This window comes from Chlorocebus sabaeus, chromosome 13 (assembly GCF_047675955.1).
Source record: "Chlorocebus sabaeus isolate Y175 chromosome 13, mChlSab1.0.hap1, whole genome shotgun sequence".
Taxonomy (NCBI): Eukaryota; Metazoa; Chordata; class Mammalia; order Primates; family Cercopithecidae; genus Chlorocebus; species Chlorocebus sabaeus.
Genome location: NC_132916.1, coordinates 87,306,470 through 87,327,094, shown reverse-complemented (window position 1 = coordinate 87,327,094; position 20,625 = coordinate 87,306,470). Strand labels below are relative to the sequence as shown.

Sequence of the window (20,625 nt, the reverse complement as noted above, 5' to 3'; positions counted from 1 at the left end):
CCCAGGCTCAAACAATCCTCCCACCTCAGCCTCCCGAGTAGCTGGGATCATAGGCATGTGCCACCAAGCCCAGCTAATTTTTGTATTTTTGGTAGAGAGGGAGTTTCATCAGGTTGCCCAGGCTACTCTCAAACTCCTGAGCTCAAGCAACTCACCCATCTCGGCCTCCCAAAGCGCTAGGATTAGAGGCGTGAGCCACCGTGCCCAGCCAAAGTTCATTTTTTAATATTACTAACTTTTATATTGCTATTATTAATATAATAATATATTAATGAAAAATGATTTTAAAACAAAGATCAGTAAAGTTTAAAGGAAACTGCAAAATGTTAGCTGACACAGGTCAAAGGAGTAATCTCTGAAAATGAGATTAATGTGTAAGTATATGTAAAATATTTTGTAAAATATTTTCATTTCTTTCTTTGAAGTATTGTAAAGTATACATGAAATACCCGGTAAAAGGTGAAGCCTTATGCAAGCAGTATTATTTCATGCAAAAAGTACAAAAGTGCATACTTACCCTTCTCCTCCCATTCTTGTTATTTTTAGACGAAAATCCACAGAATTCAGACTGGGAGGCTTCCATTTCAAAATATCATCACATCGGCCAGGTTTATATTTCTAAAGCCAATTAAAATGGTGGCAATCATTACTAAGAAGCTAAATATTAACTATTCAATGTATTGAACCTAATGTAACTTTTTATTAAGCAAAATTACTTCTTTTCTAAACATAATTTTAATCTTCAACCAACACCTGAGGCTAGATAGCTACCTTCTTATTGATTACCTTTCTTCTTTTCCTACCAAACACATGTAGACCCTTGTTTGTGAAAGTCCAGAAAAAGAATAAAACCAGTGATTCTATCCAAGCTTTCTATGACTTAAAAGAAGCTTGATTTTTTAAAATGCTTTTTTTCTTGTTCAGCTTTACGGAGGGATAATTTATAATGAATAAAATTAACCAACAAATCTTGACAAATTTATATAGTTACGTAACTATGACCAAAATCATGATATTGAACATTTCAAGGACCTGAAAAAGTTTCCTGCTAACATTTGCAGTCAATTCCCTCCCCCAGCATTCTGGCAAAAGTGATCTGTTTTCTACGACTATAGTTGTACCTACATAAGAAATACTTTAAAAATAAAAAATAAAGAAATACTTTACATCAGATTTTTGAGATGAATCTATCCTGGTGCATGTATTAGTAGTGTGTTCCTTTTCATTGCTGACTAGGATTTCGTTGTATGTATATACCACAAATTATTTACACATTTACAAGGTGATGGATATCTGGGTTGTTTCCAGTTTTTGGCTGTCGTGAATGATGTTGCCGAAACATTGACATGTTTTCCTAACTCTTGGGTAAATAACTAGGAGAGTGGAATGACTGTATCACGTGGCAAATGCATGTTTAACTTTGTAAGAACTGTCAAACTGTAACATTTTCTATTCCTAACAGAAATGAATGAGAGGTCCATTTGCTCTATATCCACCTTAGACGAGGCACTGTCAGTCTTCTTAATTTAGCCTTTCTAAAGTGTGTGTCTCACCATTTTAATTGGCATTTCTCTAATGGTACAAAGATAGTGAAGATCTTTTCTTTTGTTTATTGCTATCTATATACCTTCTTTGGTGAAGTGTCTGTTCAAATCTTTTACTCTTGTTTTCACTGAGCTGTTTGACTCATTACTGCCTTGTAAGAAGTTACTTTATATATTCTAAATAAATAGTCTTGGTTGGATATATGTATTACAAATATTTTCTACCAGTCTTTGGCTTTTTCATTTTTCTAAACAATTTCTTTTGAAGACCAAAGTTCTTTATTTTAGTAATGTCAAAATTATCCATTTAAAAATTATATAATTTGTGCTTTTTGTGACCTATTTAAGGAATATTTTCTTAAAGTCATTACAATTTTCTACTATGTTTTCTTAGACCAGTTTTATAGTTTTAGCTCTTATTTTTAGGTATACAAACCACTTCAGGTCTATTAATTTCTATGGTATGAAGCACAGGACTGTGTATATATAAATATATATATATACACACACACATTTCTTTTCTTACTAATCTGCTGTATTGACATATATGCCTTTCTTCCTGCTAACAGAATAGTCTCAATTACTATAACTTTATACATTTTGAAAACAGGCTGTGTAAGTCCTCAAACTTTATTCTTCTTTTTCAAAACACTTTTAGCCAAGGTAGCATTTACATTTCCACATAAATTCTAAAATCAGTTTGCCAATTTCTATGAAAAATAAGCCTGCTGAGATTATAATGAGGATTACACTGAATCAATCAATAGGTTAGGGAAGAAATGACATCTTAACCAAATTGAATCTTCTGATTCATAAACACTGTAAATCTCTCCATTTATTCATCCTTAAATGAATCTTAACAATGTTCTGTAGTATTCAGTATGGAGATCTTGCATGGCTTTTGTTAAATTTATGCCTAATAATTTACTATTTTTGGTGAAATTATCACCACAAAAATTCAGTTTTGCTTCTATATACCACCAATAGAAATCAAAAGAGAAAAAATGTAAAGGAAATTTTTAAAAACTTACAATAGGGTTAGGCGCGGTGGCTCACGCCTGTAATTCCAGCACTTTGGGAGGTGGAGGTGTGAGGACAGCTTGAGCCCAGGAGTTCGAGATCAGCCTGGGCAAGAAAGTAAGACCTTATCTCTACAAAATTTTAATAATTAGCCAAATATAGTGGCACATGCCTGTAGTTCCAGCTCCTTAAGAAGCTGAGGTGGGAGAACTGCTTGAGCCTGGGAGGTCAAGGCTATAGTGAGCCATGATCCTACCACTGAACTCCAGCCTGAACAATAGAGTGAAACTCTGTCTTTAGAAAAGAAAAAAAAAAAAAAAACTGCAATAGTATCTAGAGGAAAAAATATGTAGGAATTAATTTAACCAAGGTGAATCATCTGTATACTGAACATTGATTTCTTAAAACAAAAAAAAAAGATGGAAAGACATCATATATTAATGGATAGGAAGACTTAATGTGTTAAGATGTCAATACTCCCAGAACAATCTACAGATTCAGTGCAATCTCTATGAAAATTCCAACAGCGTTTTCCACAGAAATGAAAATGTGCTCTTCAAATTCCCATGAAATTTCAAGAGGCCTAAAGAGTCAAAACAATCTTGAAAAAAGAAAAAAATTGAGTCACACTTTTTACTTTTCAAAACTTACTACAAAGCTACAGTAATCAAAACAGGTGGTACTGGCATAAAGACAGACACAAAGGCCAACAGAATAGAATTAAGAGTACATAAATAAAGTCATACATCTATAGCAAATTGATTTCTTTTCCACAAGGATGCCAAGGCCATTCAATGAGGGAAAGAATACTCTCTTTAAGAAAGAGAGGTGGGACAGCTGGTTTTCCACATACAAAACTATGAAACTGAATGCCTACCTCATACCATATACAAAAATTAACAAAAAATGAATAAACAACCTAAATATAACATGTAAAACCATAGAAGTCTTAGAAGAAAACATAAGGCTTTGCGATCTTAGATTTAGCAGTATATTTTTAGTTTTGACACCAAAAGCATAACCAACAAGAAAAGCATAAGAAACAAGCATAAGAAACAAGAAAAACTACAAAGTTTGGACTTAATCAAAATTAAAAACCTTTGTGCATGACAGAACATTATCAAGAAAGTGAAAAGACAACCTATAGAATGGGAGAAAATGTTTGCAAATTATACATCTGATATAAATCTGGATATGTACCTATTTATACCCAGAATATACTGTTAAAATGGATACAACTTAACAACAGCAAAAAAAAAAAAAAAAAAAAAAAACCACAAACACAAATTTAAAAGTCAAAAGACTTGAATAAACATTTCTCCAAAGAAGATATACAAATGGCCAATAAGCACATGAAAAGATATTCACTATCATTAATCATTAAACAAATGCAATCAAAATCAAATGGAGATATCACTTCACACTAACTAGGGTGACTATAATTAAAAAAAAAAAAAGAAAATAACAAGTGTTGGTGAGAATGTGGATAAATCAGAACATGCACATTGCTGTTAGAAAGGTAAAATGGTGCAGCCACTATAGATAAAAGGTTAACAGTTCCTCAAAAAGCCAAACACAGAATTACCACATGACCCAGAAGTTCCATTTCTAAGTACACACTCCAAAAACCTGAAAACAGCTACTCAAACAGACACTTGTATGTCAATGTTCATTGAAGCATTCTTCACAAAACTTAAAAGGTAAAGACAATACAAGTTTCCATCACCAGGTGGGCAGATAAACAAAAGGTTGTATACATTATCCAAATATAAAAAGGAATGAAGTTTTGATACGTGCTACCTCAAAAGCATTATGCTAAGTGAAATAAGCCAGACACAAAAGGAAAATATTGTTATGATTCCACTTCCATGAAATATGTAAAATAGAAAAAAATCATGGTGACCAAAAATGGATTAGAGGTCGCCCAGGGCTACAGTGTGGAAGAAAATGGAAGTTACTGCTTAGTGGTTAAATGATTTCTGTTTGGGATGATGAAAAGGTTTCGGAAATAGTGGAGATGGTTGTACAATACTATCCATGTAATTAGAGATTACAAAAATTATTTTAATAAACAAAAGCTTTGTAAATAATTGTGTTACTCAGCATTATAGCTTTCTAATGCATATAATATGTAAATATAAATAAATCACACTACTCGATACATTTGTATATTCACTTTAAAGGTATCCTAATTGGAATGCATTTACTCAACAGAATGAAAAACTAACTGAAATTTTTTGATATGTAAAGCATATAACATTATAACACAATGTTTGATATCCATAGTGAAATGATTACCATGGTAAAGCAAATTAACACTATCCATCTCCTCAGTTACCTTGTATGTGCGTACATGTGTGTCAAGAACATCTGAAATCTACTCTCTTAGCAAACTTCCACTATATAAAATAATATTATTAAGTACAGTCACTGTGCTGTACATTAGACCTCCAGACTTATTCAGCCTATGTTAACTGCAAATTTGTGCTCTTCAACCTACATCTCCCCAATTCCCCCACCCCCAGCACTGGTAACCTTCTTCCTAGTCCTGAACAGTACCTTCTAGTTTCAACAAAACAAATCCCTCTGAATACCCACAATTGAGAGGGAGGACAAAAAGCATAGCTCTCCCTCTGACCTGAGCTTGCTAATTTTTTCATACTTCTAACCACAGAAGACTGTACAGTTAGAACTGACAGAGTAATTTATATCTGTTTCAGTTACAGTAAGGAGGTACAGAATTAGTTTATCACCTATAATCAAAAGTTGTTACTAATAAGTTACCAACTGGGTTTGTTTCTCCCCCATTTAAAAGAGCTTATTAACCAAGTAGCTTAATAATAGGTGTTTTTTGCATTCTGTTTCTGTGTACTCAACTCTTTGAGATTCCACATGTAAGTGAAATCACACACCATTTCTCTTTCTGTGTCTGGCTTATCTTGCTTAGTACAATGCCCCCCAGCTCCATCCATGTTGTTATAAATGACAAGATCTTTTTTTCTAAGCCTGAATCATGTTCTGTTGCATAAATATATCAAAATTTCTTAATTCATTGACCCACTGAAGGACATTTAGGTGGTTTCCATACGTAGGCTGTTGCAAATAATGCTATAATGAACATGAGAGTATACATATCTCTATGAGGTACTAATTTCATTTCTTTTGGTATATACTCAGAGGAACTGCTGAGTCATATAATAGGTTTCTAATTTTTTGAGGAGCCTCCATACTGTTTTCCATAATGGTTGTACCAATTTACTTTCCTGCCAACAGTGGAACACCCTCACTCTCCACACCTTCACCAACTATTTTGTATGTTATCTCTTGTATTTTCGGTAATAGCCATTTTAATATGCATGGGGTAATATCTTAATGAGGTTTTAATTTTCATTTCCCTGTGATTGGTGATGTTGAGCACCTTTTCATACACCTGTTGACCTTTTTTTTTTTTTTTTTTTTTTTTAAGATGGAGTTTCCCTCTCGTTGCCCAGGCTTAAATGCAATGGTGCGATCTCGGCTCACTGCAACCTCCGCCTCCCAGGCTCAAGTGATTCTCCTGCCTCGGCCTCCCAAGTAGCTGGGATTACAGGCATGTGCCAGCACGCCCAGCTAATGTTTTTCTTTTAGTATAGACGGGGTTTCTCCATGTTGGTCAGGCTGATCTTGAACTCCTGACCTCAGGTGATCCACCCGCCTTGGCCTCTCAAAGTGTTGGGATTACAGGCATAAGTCACCATGCCCGGCCACCTGCTTGACCACTTTTATGGCTTCTTTGGAAAAAAAAAAAAAAAGTCTATTCAAGTCCTTAGATTATTTGTTTTTGTTTTGTTTTTTGCTACCAAGTTGTGAATTCCTTTAATATTATAGATATTATCCCCCTATCAGATATGTGCTTTGCAAATATTTTCACCCAATCTGCCTTTTCATTTTGTTGATCGTTTCCTCTGTTGTGCAGAAGTTTTTTAGGTTCCTGTAGTCCCAGTTGTCTATTATTGCTGTTGTTGCCTGAGCTTTTGATGTAACATCAAAAAGATCACTGCCAAGACCAACATCAAGGTGCTTTTCCACTATATTTTCTTCTAGGAGTTTTACAGTTTCAAGTCTTACAGTTAGGTATTTGATCTATTTTAAGTGGATTTTTGGATATGGTATAAGGGTCCAATTTCATTCTTTTGTATGTGGATATTCAAGTTTCCCCAGCATCATTTACTGAAAAGATTATCTTCTCCCCATGGTGTATTCTTGGTACCCATGTCAAAAATTAGTTGAACATATATGCTTGGGCTTATTTCTGGGCCCTCTATTCTGGTCCATTGGTCTATGTGTCTGTTTCTATGTCAGTACTACACCATTTTAATTACTAGAGCTTAGTAATATAACTTGAAACCAGGAAGTGTGATGCTTCCAACTTTGTTCTTCTTTCTCAAAACTGCTTTGGCTATTTCAGGGTTTTTAGTTCCCTACAAATTTTAGAATTCTTTTTCTCTAATTCTGTAAAAAATGTCATTGGTATTTGGATAGGGATTGCACTGAATCTGTATATCTCTTTGGGTAGTATGGACATCTTAACAATGTAAATCTTCCAATTCATTAACATGGTCCATCTTTCCATTTATTTGTATCATCTTCAATTTCTTCCATCTTGGTTAAATTTATTCCTAGGTATTTTATTCTTTTTGATGCTATTGTAAATGAGATTGTTTTCTTCACTTTCTTTTCAGACAGGCTGTGATTGACTGGTGCAGAGAAATGTAACTGATTTTTGTGTGTTGACTTTGCATCCCACAACTTTACTAAATTAACAGGTTTTTTTTTTTTTTTTTTTTGATATAACAGTCTTTTTCTGCATATAGGATCATGTCATCTGCAAGCATTGATAAACTACTTGTTTTCCATTTTAGATGCCTTTTATTTCTTTTTCGTGCCTGATTGCTTTTGCTAGTAGTTCCAGTATTATGTTGAATAGAAGCACCAAGAAGGGGAATCCTTGTCTTGTACCAGATTTTACAGGAAAAGCTTTTAGTTCTTCCCCATTAATTATGATGCTAGCTATGGCCTTTTCATAAATGGCCTTTGTGTTGAGAAAATTTTCTTCTATACCTATTTTATTGGAAGTTTTTGTCATAAAGGATGTTGAACTTTGCCAAATGCTTTGTACGAATCTGTGGAGATGGTCATGTGGTTTTAGCTTTTATTCTGTTAATGTGGTATATCATATTGATTGATCTGCGTATGTTTATAACAACCTTGTGACCCAGGGATAAATCTCACTTGGGGATTTTAAATGTATTCTAAGTACATAGCAAAAAAAGAAAAGGTATTACTTGAGTGTCTTAAAATTGATTAGAAACGAATGAACATTGTAAGCCTTGAAGGATGAGTAATATTCACTCATGTAGATTTGCAGCATGAAGTAAACATGAGCAAAAACACAGGAGTAGAAAAATATAGGATGTGCTAAAGGAGAGGCAAGTCTCCCCCTTCAGTGTGTGCATTACGGAGGGCCCATATTATGAGAAAAATACTTAGGAAGGAAAAATTGCTAAGTTTCTCAATACTAATATTTTTAAATTATCCAAGTTAAATTGAATTCTAACAAATTTTTAATTTAATTTTTTAAATTAGATATGGAGTCTTGCTATCTTGCCCAAGCTGGGATGCAGTGGCTATTCACAGGTGCAGTCAAAGCACTGCAGCCTTGAACTCTTGAGTTCAAGCAATTCTCCCATCACAGCCTCCTGAGTAGCTGAGATGAAGGGTGCAATCCATTGCACCCAGTTCAAACGGATTTTTATAAATTATTTAAAATTGCAAAAATCATAATCACAGGATCGCTTATTTCAAACGGAAGTCCATACAATGACGATCCAATATAACTTGTTTTGCTAAGGAAAAAAAACATTGGAATTGATAGGAAACACCTTTTAACTGTGCCACGTGTAAGAAAATAATGCACATTATTTTCTCTCAAGTTTTGTATTGAAGCATGAGTAAGTATAAAATCAAATATATAATTTTTCAGTGGAAATTTTATTCCATATATTTGCCCTGAGAGATTTATTTAGGTAAATATATACTTTAGGATAATCATAAATCTCTTTAGACTGGCTTTCAATGTAAGTTTTTTTGGAACGTTGAAACTGCAAAATTTTCCAATTATCAACCCATTAATGAAGACAATCTGATAAAATATAGTCATTTTCCTAGTAAACCTTATTTGGCAGAAAAGTCACAGGCCTTTAAGTAACAGTGGCTCATTATAGTAGTAAAGGGTCAAAAAAAGTAAGGGAGAAAAGAGTGTCAGCAAGAGAGAATGGGCTCAAGAAAGAGAGTAAGTTTGTGTAGCTTGAAACACACCATGCACATCCCACCGCATTTGCAACCTCTGCCAAGGAAATTTCATATTTACAGACAAATCATCGTTTAGTTCCGCTTCCGACTTGTTTATATAAGTGACTACAAGGCCACTTAGAAACCAATATCAATCTAAGTTATTAAATCTAGAAAAGTTGAATGATGGTATAGTTTTAAAATATCTCCTAATAGGTACCTAATGATGAAATCTAAAAAGCTTTAATATGTAATTTTATTTGTATAATAGATATTAAATATCATTCACATTCTCTTGCCTGTAAATCAAGACTCAGTTTTGTCTAATAAGAAAACACGTATCAACTCTTCTGTTTTTACACAGCAATAATTCAGAAACTTAAGTAACTCCTCATCTCAATGCACACCAAATCATTCATATTAATTTGGAATACTAGACTTGATATTATTAGGAACTTCAAAGCACCTTTATGAAAATTAAAGATTAAAAAATTTTAGAAAATGGTGCCAGGCGCAGTGGCTCACGTCTGTAATCTCAGCACTCTGGGAGGCCAAGGCGGGCAGATCACCTGAGGTCAGGAGTTCAAGACTAGCCTGGCCAACATGATGAAACACCGTATCTACTAAAAATACAAAAATTAGCTGGGCATGGTGGCACATGTCTGTAGTCCCAGTTACTTGGGAGGCTGGGGCAGGAAAATTGCTTGAACCTGAAAGGCGGAGGTTGCAGTGAGTCGAGATCACGCCACCGCATGCCAACCTAGGCAATAGAGTGAGACTCTGTCTCAGGTTGATTAATTAATTAATTAAGAAAATGGTATTTTTAAAATACTATAGCTCCCAGTTACAGAATGTAGATTCAACAATGACACAGATTCTATGAGTAAAATATACTGAAATACCCATTAGAATGTAATTCTACTTTAGCAAAAATCATATCAATTTTGTGCCTATAAAACACCTAGTAAAATGCTCGAATACTTGAATAAAATAATTAAAAACACAGAATTTCAAAACTTACTACAAAAAAATCTGTCTCAGGTATACTTAATTGAAAAATGAAATATCTGAGATTATGAAACAAGCTAACAATATTTATGAAAGATTATATATATAAATCACTACCAAATAATCCTTTTTTCATGATCCCCAAAATAACAAGAGCAAATACATTATAAATACAGGAACTGAATAAGCCTTTTAGAAATAAATATTTATGATTTATCAAACTTGAAATACAGAATCTTGCTGAACTATAAACAAGGATATAAAAACACCCTTTCATTCTACATGTTCCTGTGTATAGTCAGAGTAATATAATTCAATTTATCAGCATGTATCTAGTTTAAAATAATTATCAGAGCTATAGTTAACTGACAAATACTTAGTTTATAGAAATAAATCTGATTGTATCAGGTGAGCCGTCCAAAAAAAAAACCTGGGGATATATTAGGTGTAAACGTAATTACCAATATAACCCAAGATATCCATTGCCATCTTAAAGTCAAAAATATAATACATGTAAACGTCAGGTAGCAAAATAAGATGCTTAGAAAAGTGTTGACCAGATGAAAACAGAACCTGGCTTAGAGGTAGAAGATGGCCATATGCCAAAGAGAAGTCTGTAAAACTAAGGTGGTGAGGAAGCTAACTGGAGGTATACGTGATATATATTTGTGGTGTAAAGCACTGGTTCTCGACTAGGGGAGATTTTGCCTCCAAGGGATACTTGGCAATGCATGGAGACATTTTTGGTTGAAAAAGAGGTGGGGAGGGAGTGCTACTGCCATCTAGTGGTTAAAGGCTAGATATACTACTAAACATCCTACAAAGCACAGGGCAGCTGCCCACAACAAAGAATTATCTAGCCCAAAATGTCAATGGTGCCAAGGTTGAGAAACCCTGATGCAAATGAAGCTAGCAGTACTAACGGCAAAGGAGCAACATATTTAGTCCCTCTTTGCCTCTACTAACGTAATTATTTTAAGCAAGTTCAAAGTGGGCTTTATCTATGTCATTTGTAAAAATGCAATAATAGCATTTTGCTTGCCTAAAACAGGATATCTAGACCAAAGATATCCAAAAACACCTTGCAGGCTTATGTTACTCTATTATTTCCACCAGTAAAATGTGAGTAGTTATCACCAGATTCTACAGTAAAACCTGAGACACAATGCCTTCTTCACAGCTAAGAAAGAAGCTAAGAAAGATCCCTGTCCTCACTATAGTATTAGTTTTATTACAGCATTTATTTTTTTATTTTTATTTTTTAATTTATTTATTATTATTAAACTTCAAGTTGTAGGGTACATGTGCACAACGTGCAGGTTTGCTACATATGTATACTTGTGCCATGTTGGTGTGCTGCACCCATCAACTCGTCATTTACATCAGGTATAACTCCCAATGCAATCCCTCCCCCCTCCCCCCTCCCCATGATAGGCCCCGGTGTGTGATGTTCCCCTTCCCGAGTCCAAGTGATCTCATTGTTCAGTATTTATTTTTAAAGAAAACTTTAGAAATCCTAGACAGTAATGCTGCTAGAGACAGTAAAACAATGGAATCAATTACGAATGCACATTCTTCAAGAATCTATTATTTGCCTTTTCACTACTACACATTATAAAGAGCCCAATCCTCTAACACTCCAAATATACCCACAATGAAAATTACTCCCAATTCATCTCTCATCCTAACTTTCTCCCAAATAAAAGTATGTCAGGCATCGGCTTATTCATTAATATCCTAAAGGCAGCCTAAAGTTTTAAATCTAAAACTGAATCATTTATATTCTTAAACAAAAAACTAGTTCATTTCCATTCTGATTTCCATTTCTGATTAACATAATGCTCCTAACCAGAAAGGTTCAAAACTCTCTAATCATCTTTGATGCAGTCTCTACCAGTTCCATATTCCACCAATTACCTCTATTACTTTTTCACCCAGGCTACTGTGATCAACCTAATTCTTATCCCTATTATCAACAGGTCCTATCAAATACAACTGATCCTGAATCCATCTGGTTAGATGGTTTACTGAAAATAATACAAGCTTCTCAACCTAACAACCAAAGACCACCTCCCCTCTGCCCGCTTATCTAGCCTTATTCATCCTCTCTAGTTTTATCCCCTCCTATGCCCTTTACACAGAATAATAAAGGCAGTAATAACTTCTAAGGGCTAACATCGACTGGGTTTTTGCTTTTCACCAGTTACTGGTTTGACTTCTCTTAAATAACTTTATTCTCAAAATAGCTCCATGAGGTAGGTGAATCTAACATGGTACCTTTTTCTCATGGCTCACAAAACAGAGTCATAAAGAAATTGGTAGAAAAGATATTTGAACCCAAGTATTTTATTCCAGATTCCAAAATATATACTACCTACCACATTGTATGGGGCGAATGGAAAGAAAAAAAGGTGCACACCGTACACAAAAATCAACTCAAATGGATTAAACATTTAAACACAAAAATGGAAACTGTAACACTCCTAGAAGAAAACAACAACAACAAAAATTCTTGACATTGGTCTTGGCAACTATTTTCTGGATATAACACCAAAAGCACAGGCAACAGCAAAAATAGACAAGAGAGACTACATCAAACTAAAAATCTTCTGCACAGCAAAAGAAACAACAAACAAGGTGAAAAGTCAACTATGAAATGAGAAAAAAATATCTGCAAACTATACATCCACGGGGTTAATATCCAATATATAAAGAAGTCACACAACTCAATATTAAAAATACAAACAACCTGTTAAAATGGGTAAGGGCCCTGAATAGACACTTCTCAAAACAAGAAATGTAGATCGCCAACAGGCCTACTGAAAAGCATCTCAGCATTTCTAATCAGCAGGAAAATGCAAATCAAAACCTCAATAAGACAGCACTTCACATTTACGAGGATGACTATTATCAAAAAGGCAAGAAATAACAAGTGTTGTCAAGGATATGGAGAAAAGTGAACCCTTGTATACTGTTGGTGAGAATGTAAATTGGTGCAGCCCATTAGTGAAAACAGTATTGAGATTCCTCAAAAAAATTAAAGACAGAACCACCCTATGATTCAGCAATCCCACCTCTGAGTATGTATCTGGAAGTACTGAAAACAGGATCATGAAGAGATATCTGCTCTCTCCCATTCACTGCAGCTTTATGCACAATAGCGAAGATATGGAAGCAACTTAAATGTCCTGCAATGGATGAATGGTTAAAGAAAATGTGGTGTATATATAATGGAATATTATTCAGCCTTACCCCCAGAAAAGTAACTTCTGCCATTTGTGGTAATGTGGATGGAGCTGGAGAGCACTGCACTAAGCAAAAATAAGCCAGAAAGAGAAATACTGCATGATCTCACTTTTACATGGAATCTCAATCAGTCAAACTCATAGAAGCAGAGATTAGGATGGTGGCTGCCCAGAAATGGAGGGAACTAGAAATGGGATGATGTTGGTCAAAGGGTACAAACATGGCAGGTAGACAGAAATCTCAGATGTTAACTAGCTGGAATGTGGTGATTATTTCACAATGTACATCAAAACATCAAGCTGTATGCCCTAAATATATACAATTTCTACGTGTCAAAAAAGTTAAATTGTCACAAAACATAGAATTTAAAGAAAAAAGACAAAATGGTTAAGATATCTGTTCAAATACATTCAAAAGCCCTATAAATTTATAAATCTATAAATCTAAGAAAATATGGAGAAAGCAAAGAAATCCAGCGTCTAACACAGGGTTGTTTAACAGCAATACTACTGACGTTGGGGCAGTTGACTCTTTGTTGTGGGGGCTGTTCTGTGCAATGTAGGTTTAACAGCATCCCTGGCTTCTATGGGCCAATCAAAATAATAAAAAATGTCCCCACATACTGTCAAATGTTATTTGGGAAGTAAAATCATGCCAGTTGAGAACCACTGATCTAAAGTATGAATTCATTCTTTTTTTTAAAACCAGTATCTATTGATCAACTGCTAAGACTGTGTCAACCAGTTGTGCTAGAGGCCAGTAAGATAAAGATAACGGGGGTTTCAGACAAATAATAAGCAGTTACAAAAAACTGTCAAGAATTTAATGAAATATGAAGTTCAGAGTGCTATAATAGCAGAGAAAATGAAATGTTAACACAGTCAAAAACATAAAGAGAAGTTTCCCAGGGGAAGTAAAATTTAAGCTGAGAATTACACAGGCAATAAGGATGAGTTAAGTAGCTACAAGAGAAAGTACAGTGAATCAAGGAACTAAGACATTCAGATTGCTTACATGTACAACACAGTATTTAATATTCACCCTACTGTTATAAGCACTAAAAATATCACTGTGAATGAGACAGAGATGGTCTCTGTCTTCATGGTACTTACAATCTAGTAAGAGAAATGGTAATTTTTAAAACAACTAAAAATTCATACATGTTAAGTGCATTGAGGCCAATGGGAATACTGTGGGGGCAGGGGAGAGTCAAGCTCAGCTAGACAACCAGGCTTCCTCAAGGAAGCACACCTAACTTGATAGTTCAAGGATAAATGGGAGTAATATAAAAAAGAAAACAGTTTCAGGCAGAAGAAATAGCATGTATAAATACATATTTTTTAGAGAGTCTTTCAGTTTATAGCTCTTATAAAATGAATTGGTCTATCAGTAGAAAGAGCCACTAAAGTTATCACTGAACTTTGACAACAAAAGGAAAATCAATTTTCGTACCCTACATAGACAAAATGTGTGCTTTCACATATTTCCTTCTAAAATGTGGAATTGCTATAAGCATAAGGGATAAGAGATAACAATTAATAACCCCTATCTTTTTGCTATGATTCCAATATATCTCCCTAGATGCCTAAATCAGAGCACTAACAAAAACAAAATAGACATTAAAAATATACCTGGACAAATTCTAAAAAGCAAACAATATGTAAACAAAAAGTAAAATAATATGCTATCTTTTTGAAAAAGTGGAATGAAAATAAGAATGTATTCACACATTTGTATTTGCTTCTATATAGATAAAGAAACTAGGGAAGAAGTATGAGAGAGAGACTTTCTTCTATGTATTTTTTAAATACATGTTAAAATTTCTGAACCAAGTGATTGTATTATCTAGTTTAAAAATTAAAATTATACCACTGTAAAATGCAAATTTTAAAATCTACCATTAATGTTTCAACTTGAAACATAAGTTATTAATAAAAAGAACTATCCCTAATTCATTAAGTGTTTAATATGTATCATTTATATGAGAACTGATTTGGTATTCTGTATATTTACCCTCTAGGAATTCACCACTTCTTTCATTTTGTGAAGTCCTTATTTATATATTTCCCCTTTCTCTGCTACCAATATATCATCATTAGCAATTCCTTTTAGTTGTACAGATATATCTATATCTAGCTGAGACTGATTACAAATTATGCATCTGTAGCTGTTTATTTTGCCAACAAAATTCAAAAAAAAAACTAAATATTTATTCTTAAAACTTGAAAATGATGTTTTCCTTTTTCTTCCTTACACAAAGCAAGCTAAGAATATTTTGCTGTGCTCTAAAAGTTGAACAAGGAAAAAAAATTAAAATAAGGTGTATTTTCTTTCTTGGCACTTTGCTATTACAATTCCCTGGAAAATTATATTTTTCAATAAAAATAACACATTTTGAGAAAAGATAGAATGACACTTTTGCAGCCTGCCAGAAAACAGAGCCCTTCTTCAATTGAAGACCTATCAAAATATGCAAGCAAATGTCATGGAAACAGAAGCTCTCACCATGGTAACATCCTTGCTACAGAGGAAAACCATTCTAATTCGTCATGTACTTCAAGACAAGGCATTAGGCTAATTCCAATTTTCATTTTACAATCTATCCATAATATTCAATATACCTGGCAGCAGTAAAGATTTGATAAAAATATTAATATTTCAAAAGAATGCAATATTAAAATCAAAGCTGACTCTAAATTTTTACGCAAACTGATGAATACCAGATACATAAAATCAAGCTGACCCACCTTACAGGAAAATCAAAATAGTGAGGAAAACATTAAAAAACAATTATATCTCTACTGTTTGAAAGTAAATAACTCTAGACTCAACAGAAACAGTTATGTTTTACTAACCATAGTAGAGTTAGTAGGTACAACAAGAAAAGGCATTTTTCTAAATATAAAACAAAAATACTTTCAAGATTTTTATTCTTACTTAAATTATACAATCTACTATTCTGTTTTTATTTCATAGTGATAGATTATTAATGGCATACAATTCTTGTCTAGAAACATAGTTTCTCCAGATGATAAAAGCAAAATCAAAGCTGATTTTTCAAAAGGTTAAAAATTAATGTTATTTCCACATGTAAAAATTTAATATGCTACATAAATCCGCACTAAAATCTACTTATAAAAGCTAGTAAACAAATAAGATTTACTTTTACTACCAACTTTGTAAATTAAACAATCTAATAGCTATCATGTAAAAGATCTAATACCGGCATATTAAAATACCAAATCATCATGTTAAAATATTCATTTTTACGTGATGAATGGCCAAAAATTAGCAATTCAAAATGGAAATGTAATCGCAGAACTGAAAACCATATAGATAGGAGTCTAATAAAACACAGTTTATTATAGAAGCTGATAATGAGATGGAAAATTCAATTTGATAGTGGTTCTTTTTTAAAATGATCATTTGTTTGATGAAAGCTTGAATCTTAAACCTTAGAAAGAAAATAGATTTATATTGAATATAAACAGATAATTTTTTCCTTTTGAAGAAAGTACCAAAATTTTTCTCAAATATTTAAGTATTTTTGTCAAGTATAGGTTACATTTCAAATTTTTTTAAAACACTATGCTACAGACTGATGTTTGTGTCCCTTCCAAAACTCCAATGTTTAAATCCTAACCCCCCTAATGTAATGGTATTAGGAGGTAGGGCCTTTGGAAGGTGATTAAGTCAAGAGGACTCTGCCTTCATGAATGAGACTCCTACCCTTAGAAAAGAGACCCAGGAAAGCTCCCTTGCCCCTTCTGCTGTGTGGGACACAACATGAGCCAAGAAGCAGGCCTTCACCCACACACTGAATCTGCCACCACCTTGATCTTGGACTTCCCAGCTTCTAGAACTATGAGAAATAAAATTCTGTTGTTTGTAAGCCACTCAGTTTACGGTATTTTGTTATAGCATCCCAAACTGACTAACTGACTATTTATATTGTTTACATCACTATTTGTGAATAATATAATTAAGCCACCTTTAAAGAAAAAACATTAACGTTATTTTTGAATCAACAGCAAAACACCCAGGGAAACCAAAAGGCAAAATATGATAAAGAAAAAAGTAAACTGGCTCCAAATCCAATTTTGGTCTTTAACCTGAGAACAAGGAGAAAGCACTAGAGATGAAGGAAGATCTCTCTGGATATGGAAAGAAGAAAAGATTGGGCCAGGCTTGGTGGCTCATGCCTGTAATCCCAGCACTTTGGGAGGCCAAGGCGGGCGGATCACAAGGTCAAGAGATCGAGACCATCCTGGCCAACATGGTGAAACCCCATCTCTCCTAAAAATACAAAAATTAGCTGAGTGTAGTGGGTATGGGCCTGCAGTCCCAGCTACTCAGGAGGCTGGGGCAGGAGAATTGCTTGAATCCAGGTGGCGGAGGTTGCAGTGAGCCCAGATCGCGTCACTGCATTCCAGCCTGGGCAACAAGAGCGAAACTCCATTTCAAAAAAAAAGGAATGAAGAGAAGGCAAGAATGAATGCCACTGTAGTGGTTCCAGCAAGAGGCAATGAAGGATAAACTGGATTAGAGTAGTAGCAGTGACAATGGAGAAAAAAGGGAATAATTTAAGAGATACTTAAAAAATAAAGACTTGGAGAGGAAGGAGGGGACGGTGCCAAAGATGACAGCTAGATTTCTGATTTAAGTAACTGCATTTAGTAACTGAGGTGAAAATGCTGGAAAAGAACCAGTCTGTATGTCTGCTTACTTGATCATTTCAGGAATAGAGATAGAGTTTGTCTTTGATATGCAGATGCTTCTCAACTTACAATGGCATTACTGTCCCCAGAAAAATAGTCAGTCAAACCATCATAAGTTGGGAACTGTCTGTATTGTGTTTCTGATGTTTTTGAGAAATTCAAAAGGCAGCATCAGAGTGGGCAATAAGATAACCAACTTTGGGGCTTACATAGAAATCTGAAGTCTGAGTAACATGTGATAAAAAAGAACTAAAGTCACAGGTATGGATGAGATTACTAGAAAAAGAGCAGGGCATGAGAAAGAATGAAATCTGTTGCACTGAGTCCCAAGAAACACCAAACTTCAACGGCTGGTAGAAGACGAAGAGCTCGAAAGGGACCGCAAAGGATGGCAAAAGACTAGGAGGAATCAGGAGCATGTGGTATCACAGAAGCCATAAAAGAAAGTATTTCAAGAAAGAGTGAACAGAATATAGACTAACACTAACTGATCCAGTAAAAAAGGGTGAAAATGTATTTTGATTTTTCAACGAAAGGAGATGATGGCGACCTTTCAAAAAAGCAGTTGATTCAAACATCATTTACTTAGCAGCTAAAGCCCTTTCTAAAACATAATCTCATCTACAAGTACAATATATAAAAGTAGTATTAGTAAATCAGCAGCACTGCAATGGAAGCAGAATGCTGACCCAGTAACCTATCTTTCCATGCAGTCACCTGAGGCACTTCACAGAAATCTAGAACACTGGAGTTTATCTTTTTGAAACCAGTGAGTGAACTAGATAACCTCTGCTGTTCTTTAATTCCGTAAATGTAATGTAATCCACTTTGTCTGAATCCAGGCTTTCATGATGATTAAAGACTGCTCTGTGTCTTAGTCAAAATAAGGTATTAGGGTACTTCTTTATAAACATAAATATTCTAAGCTTTATTTCCTTGATTAAACCACGGATTAACTTTTCCTTCTTATAAAAGTAATAAGTAAACAAAAGTAAAAAAAAGTAATAAGTAAAAATGTCCAATTATGAATGTGTTACATGGTTACGTCTCTGAAAGTAGAATATTAAATCAAGAGCTAAACAATAAAACTTTCTCCTAAGCTGGTTTTTGGGAGTTCGTTCTCAATAGAATCATCATTTTAATATAGTATTTTTGTATCACTATTCTTCAATAATTTGCTAGGATTCAAAATATCTTCTTTTTTGGCCGGGCACGGTGGCTCACACCTGCAATTCCAGCACTTTGGGAGGCCGAGGTGGGTGGATCACCTGAGGCCAGGAGTTTGAGACCAGCCTGGCCAACATGGTGAAACCCCGTCACTACTAAAAATACAAAAAATTAGGCTGAGTGTGTTAATGACACTCACGCCTGTAATCCCAGCATTTTGGGAGGCCGAGGCCAGTAGATAACGAGGTCAGGAGATGGAGACCATCCTGGCCAACATGGTGAAATCCCATACCTACTAAAAATACAAAAATTAGCTGGGCATGGTGGGGTGTGCCTGTAGTCCCAGCTACACAGGAGGCCGAGGCAGGAGAATCACTTGAACCCGGGAGGCGGAGGTTGCAGTGAGCCGAGATTGTGACACTGCACTACAGTCTGGGTGACAGAGCAAGACTCCATCTCATAAATAAATAAATAAATAAATAAATAAATAAATAAGCCAGGCGTGGTGGGACAAGCCTGTAGTCCCAGCTACTCGGGAGACTGAGGCAGGAGAATTGCTTGAACCCGGGAGAAGGAGATTGCAGTGAGCCGAGATCGCGCCACTGCACTCCAGCCTGGGCGACAAAGCAGGACTCTGTCTCAAATATGTAGGTATCTATAGATATCTACAGACATATCTTCCTTTTTCAACAGTACTAACATCTTCTACCCTTTATTCAACCTCAATTCACTCATTATAATGAATGTAACAGAGTAGAATAAACTTCTTGCTAAGTTTTAAGTAACTAGCACCAAACACAGTTGGACCAAGGAGTTTTTTCACAAGTAGATGCACTAGTAATCCTCATCATCCGTTGCCATTTATTTGCCTTTGGAATATTTCTGTGGTACCAGAGGATGGATAACAGGCTTTGCCTGTGCTTCATCAGGACTTGTTCTCTACTTTATATACACTCACCCTTTCAGATCACTAGGCTGATCACTCAGCTATCCCTTTCTTGATTTACTTGAATTGTTGGCTAATAGGAACCAACAGATGCAACACCACACTGTAAGAAGTTTCAAAGATTTTATGATAAATGATAGACTAAACATGTATTTATGCCCACTTTGATATAAAGCCTCACTAAAGGTGAGAGTTACAGAAAAAAGAGGTATCAACAGAAAGGGAAAACAAAAATATAAGACCAACAATAGCAGAAAAAAAAAAACAACATAGCAATGTAATTTTGAAAGACAGAAAGTACAGAAGTTAACAGAGCATAGAGCAAAGAAAACCAAATACTAAGTACATGCGAAGAAGGATGTCAATGCAAGTCATTCCTGCTGCATGGTGCAGTCCCCAGAAAGGATTGAGTCATAGAAGTAACAGGTAACCTACACGGCTGCCAGGGGATAAAGGTAAGCCATAGGACAAAAAACAAGGAGACCAGGGAAAGTCTATAGAAAGACCACTAAACCTCTAGCTTCTCTCCTCTACTGCGGGCAAAAGGCAGGAGATATGTTTATCCTGTGAAAAAGCTGAAGGACAGAGCTACAGTGGAGAAGATTCAAAACAGAAGAGAAAAAATGAAACTGCAAGGGTAAGTGAA

The 20,625-nt window shown here is 34.8% G+C and overlaps 1 protein-coding gene across 2 annotated transcripts in view; it reads right to left on the bottom strand.

The window, feature by feature from the left end:
* The window catches only part of RNGTT (RNA guanylyltransferase and 5'-phosphatase), a 338,317-nt gene that overhangs the window by 143,028 nt on the left and 174,664 nt on the right, over positions 1-20,625 (bottom strand). For both annotated transcript variants that reach the window (XM_008006573.3, XM_008006574.3), the window contains one exon: positions 518-618. In XM_008006573.3, coding sequence (XP_008004764.1) covers positions 518-618 — 101 coding nt within the window. The remainder of the gene's footprint in view (positions 1-517; positions 619-20,625) is intronic.